Source organism: Triticum dicoccoides, chromosome 4B (assembly GCF_002162155.2).
Source record: "Triticum dicoccoides isolate Atlit2015 ecotype Zavitan chromosome 4B, WEW_v2.0, whole genome shotgun sequence".
NCBI classification, from domain to species: domain Eukaryota; kingdom Viridiplantae; phylum Streptophyta; class Magnoliopsida; order Poales; family Poaceae; genus Triticum; species Triticum dicoccoides.
In genome coordinates, this window is record NC_041387.1 from 566,039,580 (window position 1) to 566,045,554 (window position 5,975).

The following is a 5,975-nucleotide window of genomic DNA, read 5'->3' on the forward strand; positions in this document are numbered from 1 at the left end:
TGAATGTCCCCAGCGGTGATGGTGGATCCCATCCACGAGCCCTTCGGCAGCATCATCGATGGTACGAGGCGTGTGGGCGAAGACAAGAAGGAAAGAGTGGTGGCTGAGAGCTGCGGAGCGACCGCTATGCGCTATAGAGCGGCAGCGGCGTTTCGCTCAAGAGCAGTAGGGTGTCGCGGCATGCGGCGGTCTCAGAAGCAAGAGCAAGAGAGGAAGAGGAGATCGGGGGCACATGCGTGAATGATTTCCGCTGCCCCTCCCCCCCAATTTATAAGCCACGACCTAAACGTGTGGAAGTGGGATCGGTTGTGCCCGCCCCTCCCACTTCCCCGCATTAGGTGTGCATGATCCACGCGCGCATTAACTGCATCGAGAAGGGAAATCGCCCGTAGGAGCCACACTAAATCCGCGCACGTGGGCCAAGGGCGCGGAGTGGCGGGCCCCAGCCCGCTGTCATGTCTCGTCGTGCGCGTGGCCTGTCAGGGCCTCTTCAGTTTCCGGGTGCCACGTGGCGCCTGCGCCGAAACCGAGGGGATGCATCCCTTCCCCTTTAAGATTTGACGGACTCCTCGGTTTCTTGCCCATGTCGGGATGCCGCGATCCGGCTTCTGGAAGCCGGCACACAGTGGGTATTGCCGGACCCAGCCGTCGCATGCTTCATTAACATCGGCTGCCTTCTCATGGGGTGAAACTGCGAAGGCCCCCCTGCTTGAAGCCGGCGAGCCTTCACAACTTCGGGGACTACTATCGGGGGGATGAACCCCGGGCAGGCAGCAGAACCCCGATCCTTTTTAAAAACATCGGGGCCGGCATCGCCCCTCAATCCGGCTCGTACTTGGCCGGGTTCCTCAACCCGACCAAGTCCCTCAACCCGCCCAAGACCACAACACGGCCAGGCCTGCTCGCGCATGTCGGCTGAGCCCGACAAACTAAGACTTCTCCAACAAGCCGGTGCCCTCATGACGCCTTCTCCAACCCGGCCACGGGTCAGCTTCCATCCCATCCAAGCCATACGATGGAACAAGTCCCCATAGAGGGGATGAGTGTGGCTACAGTGGCCCACCAACCCCGCTGACTGGCAAGAGCCTGGCTACAGTGGCCCACCTACTCCGCTGACCAAGGTCGTCATGGCAATAGTGCGCCCCTTGTCCTGCTAACGCAAGCTGATGGTGACCAGGCAGTAAGCCACTGTAGCCGAGCCGACCCAACCACTCGGTGATGCACAACATTACGGAGAACAGTGCCCCCTGGCGCACGAGGCCCGCGCCCAGAGGACCCGACGAATCCTGGCACCCAGCGGGTCCCAACACCGGCTCCCAGGCACTGACATCCGGGCCCCATGGCCTTGTAACTTTACCGTTGTAACCTTGGGGGGTTGACTTATAAACCCCCCAGGAGTCCCCCATGACACGGGCATACGCACAATCGATCCACCCATAGAACACACACACACTCACGGAGAAGGAGCAACCTAAGCCCTGGCCTGCCTTCCTTTCTTCCCCAAACAGCTCTAGGAGCAACTATGTACCATTACATATAAACCACTCTCGGCAGGACTAGGAGTGTTATCTCTCCGAAGAGCCCCGAACCTGGGTATGTCTTGTGTCCCATGCTCGCTCATGCCGACCTCGCCTCTGGAGCCCATCGGTGCCCTCGAGCATGTCCCTCTCTTTATCCATCCCTTGGCATCTGTCGTGCGCCCACCATGATAGCTGTGGTGGTGGTGTTGTCGACGCTGATGCAGGTAGCCCTTCAGGGTGTTGTGGGAATTGTGGCATCTATTCTTTTTTTTGTTTGGTTTGTCATTGTTGATGTTTGCAGCGGTCTGACTCCTCCCCAAGTTCAGAGGTGGCGAGGCATAAGATTCTAGGCGAAAGCCTTGTTCTTCGACGACGGTCGTTGCTAGTGATGTTGGCACATGTGGGTGTCCTCCTCCTTTTGGAGGCATTGTTGAAGAGTACTTCTGGACATTAAGACGTGGTCGAGCGAAGTGGAGAGAAATTGGAGGTTGTTGGCTGGGGCATACCTTTCCCAATGTTCGGTGGGCTGACCATGAGCGGGTCTGGGCGAAAGCTTATTGATCGACGAGGGGGGGGGGGGTCGATGCCGGTGATGGCGGTGTCCTCGGTCGTCACTTTTCCTTCTTGAAGGCGTCTCTGAAGATCTTGCTTACAATCGGCCCGGCTTGAGGTCATGTAGGTGGTGGTGCTCTGTTTTTTGTTGGCCTCGGTGGTTTTTTTTGGGTTAGTTTTTGGCCTAGTTTTTCTTATAAACGGGTCAACTCTATATTTTTTTCCTCTCTTGATGGAATCGGCAAAGCTCCTGCTTGCTTGTCAAAAACAAAATATCCAGGCGCCAACTCTGCCTTAACTACAGAGCCACTGCTTAGATCCGTATGTGGTCGTTACTCACTCATGCGGACTCCAGGGAGCTTTTGGTTATTGGGTGCAACCATTGGGAGGTGGTAGCACGGGTTATCTTCAACCGATTTGGATGACGTGCTAATAATAGGCTAGGTGTGTAGGCATCGTAGCCTGTTGCTATTTTCGCCGGCTGCTGTGGCATCTTTTATTTTTATTTTTGTTGTGCTCTGTTTGTGAGCCATATTTGAACCTCGGACTTTGTTCCGTACTTTATTTGATAATATGGCTGCATGCATCGCTCTAATGCAGAGGCCGCGGGTCATCCTTCTTTTCTAAGAAAACTCTGCCTTAACTCTGCTTGGGTGGTGGCATTATAACTTATGCGTCAACAATCTTCATACACGAGTTTACCTCTGTTTGGTCAAGGGTGACCAACCAGACACGTAGGTGTGAGGTGCATGTGAACTGTGACGATTTTTCTCTTCATCGGATCCTATATCAAATTTATGTAGATTGTGAGGTGCATGTGAATTATGATGATTTTTCTCTTCATCAGATCATATATCAAAGTTGTTAGATTAACCATACACCAATAGATAGTTTTCTCTGCTTCAGGCTATATTTTTTGCTTTAATCTTTAGCAACTAATGTCGGGGTTGTGATGCTGTATATACTATATATAAATGAACTTACGGAAGGAGTGCCACATACCACTCTGAAGTCAAATTTCCGCATACATCATCAGCCACATGCCACTAAAACACACAAGAATGCTGAATGCTTGTAAAACGAGTTAACCATCCAAGGTAACTCTGAACACATGGCGCACAATTGTGACCAAGAAATTGAAAAGCTATAGAGGCCTGCGCAAGAAGACCAAATTCTTGAAAGCAATCGAGGGAATGGCCTGTTAAATAAGTTGTGGCGTCCTCAGCCCTTCGTTCTTAGTATTGTGATGCTGCCTTTCCCCCCTTCTGTTCTGATTCTGGTCTTGCCAATCACTGGCTTGCCAGAAAAAGCTGACATTCCCAGGATTTCTGGAGGCTGCTTCGGAGGAGCATGGATTAGCTGATTTATATTCTTCAGAGTGACGTTTCCTTCTTCCCAATATGGTTTTATAAGGGTAAATGGGCATGTCATAAATGTAGTTAAATTTTGCTTCATCTTGATCATCGAGCTTCCTCCTAATAAGGAAGCAAAGCCAAATGGTAAACATTTTAGATTCAAGTGTGTAAGATAAGTTGTTGAATAATAACATATTGTGAAAAACTGAAATACCTTTGGATACTTTTAGCATAGAAAGTTTGTTAGTCTCCTGCATTATGAGATTCTCGGTTGCCGGTGCAATCTCACTTGTTCCTGTTGTAGATAGATAGAACAAGTAACAGTTGTTTCAGCAAGGCACTATGGTTGCCAAACAACAGCAAGTTGCACCAATGGCAAGTACACCACAATGCAATTGCGCAGAAGATACAGAATATAATATACTTTTACAAGAATTTCGAGGACAAATACTGACAATATGGTGAAACATGCATAGACTGGAAACTCTGACAGAAACATTGAATGAATTTTTTAGATCTTCGAAGATGATATAGAAAATGTGCTTTGTGCGGACCTGGCATATCAGTTTGGCAATCCATATATGTAACGCTCTCCTGGGTAGGAGTCCTACAAACCAAAGATTGACTTGTCATGATTGATAAAATGTGAAAAGCAAAGTGGCTTTAATGGAACCAGATAGGAACCAACATTTGATCAGGTGTGTAGTAGATAGTAGATCCATCAGAGTAATTTTCCAACTGATTATCTGATGGCTCGTAGGGTGCCCCATTTGACAAGGAACTTATCATATCTGATATCAAAATATCCAATTAGCAAACAGAAAGGCATGACATGGCAGTAGGCAGTTGTCGGACAATAAGACATGTATGGTAAAAAGGACAAACCTAAGATATCTGAATCTTGCTGCATATCCCAGTTTAAGCTCTGTGGTTCATCAGTGCAAACCAGTGAAGCCTCTGTTACCTGAGAAAGGAAACAATAGTGTAAGGAATAGCAAAGCATAAAGGATAAGAACTTAGAACATGGGCAGCTACTAGTGAACCACCTCAGATGTGACAAAATTAGAACCCATTGCATGATCTCGACCATCTGGCTGATTAACCTCAGAAGGATACTCCAATAAGCGTCGCCGCTTCGGTTCCCGAGATTCCTCCAGGTCCAGGGTCTCCTCACAGGTGATATCTGACACAAGTAAGCTACCCTTTTAAGAAACTCATTCAGGAGCACACAGACTAACAATTCTCAGAAAAAGAATCTTCTTACCCCCAATGTCAAGGAAGGCATGGCAGTCTCGCAGAGGAGTTTGATTCCCCAGTAATCTCAGGAGCTCTTCATCATCATCATCATCTCGGTTGAGGCAATCCCACGCCAACCTAGCAACATCCTGAAGAAAAACATGTTCAGATGTAGGAACTCTACTGATTCTGGTACCCATCAGTGTAACGGGAAAAAAATTCCATGGAGGTGTCTGTCGTGTTAAATCTATTAGGTGATTTCGTATGCAAGAAAACAACATCTAATTTGTGGTCTATGGCAATACCACTACACGCTGTTCTATCCCCTCTATGCACTACAAACCACACGAGGAATACTCATTTCTAGTTCAAGATGGTTCCCCTAACTAATATCTTGGTTCCATAGCACGGCAAACTAACTGCAAACTTCCCCAATGTCAAATTAGCAACCACCTCAATCTAGATGCACTAAATCAAACGAATTACTGCCGAATGGACGCAAAAAGGGGGGTCGAGAGCAATCACCAGTCCCTCCATCTGGACGGCGCAGAGCGGAGGTGGCGCTTCCTCGGTGACTGTCGGCATGGATAGCAGGAACGGCTTCCCTCCCGCCGGCTGTGCAGCTGCACATCAGCCAACCAAACACCCGATGGCATCCAGAGTTAAAAGCGTGCAATAAGATCGACAGGGCGGACAGACGATACGAGGGTGTTGGCGTCACTTACGATTCGCCGTGGCTGCTGGGTGGTCGGCGGCGCGGGGGCGCGAAGAGGGATCGGAGGGGCGGCGCGACGAGGACGGGACGGAGAGGGGAGGGGAGGATCGGACACGACTAGCCGTTGCGACGGGGGGCATCCCTCTGCTTTGACCGTGGTGGACCGTAATGGGCTCCTCCGCTGTCTGTCTCCTCTGTTCCGCGGCGGCTCGGGGTGGGTAGCGCCCCATTTGTAGTCCGAGAAACCCAAGGGCCCGTTAGCCCCGAGTGCTGGCGCCGCCTGCTCTCGCGCTCTCCCTTGCTTTGCCACCGCGCCGCGGCCAGCAAAACAGTAATGGCATTGCCAAAATGCCAAAACAGTAATGGCCATTTATTATTTCCCTTTACCTCAATTATTTTTATTTTTCTTCTAAGAAGATTGTCGACAGCTCGTTTCATAGTGCACTTCTCACAATCGATGCTTACCAATTGTTTGATGAAACTCACATGTTGATGCTAGCGCACCTCACACATATTGAGGGTACAAACGGCCACCGGATGTGCTCCGACGACTTGAGGCAGCTATGGGGCTGAAACTCGTCGACGACGCGCCGCCGC

At 49.9% G+C, this 5,975-nt stretch overlaps 1 protein-coding gene across 1 annotated transcript; it reads right to left on the reverse strand.

The window, feature by feature from the left end:
• Positions 1 to 3,052: 3,052 nt before the first annotated feature.
• LOC119293902 (protein XRI1-like) lies at positions 3,053 to 5,564 on the reverse strand. The gene is made up of 9 exons (XM_037572232.1): positions 5,389 to 5,564; positions 5,189 to 5,286; positions 4,692 to 4,812; positions 4,474 to 4,610; positions 4,313 to 4,391; positions 4,116 to 4,218; positions 3,982 to 4,034; positions 3,642 to 3,722; positions 3,053 to 3,547 (listed from the first exon to the last, which is right to left on the reverse strand). The coding sequence occupies exons 1-9, from the start codon at positions 5,516 to 5,518 to the stop codon at positions 3,294 to 3,296; spliced, it is 1,056 nt and encodes a 351-aa protein (XP_037428129.1). The 5' UTR covers positions 5,519 to 5,564; the 3' UTR covers positions 3,053 to 3,293.
• Positions 5,565 to 5,975: the final 411 nt, after the last annotated feature.

Coding starts and splice junctions, on each gene's coding strand:
- LOC119293902 (XM_037572232.1), bottom strand. CDS start 5,518: ATGCCCCCCGTCGCAACGGCTAGTCGTGTCCGATCCTCCCCTCCCCTC. Junction 4,611..4,691: donor TGCCTTCCTTGACATTGGGG/GTAAGAAGATTC, acceptor TACTTGTGTCAG/ATATCACCTGTGAGGAGACC. Junction 3,723..3,981: donor TTGCCAAACTGATATGCCAG/GTCCGCACAAAG, acceptor TATCTACAACAG/GAACAAGTGAGATTGCACCG.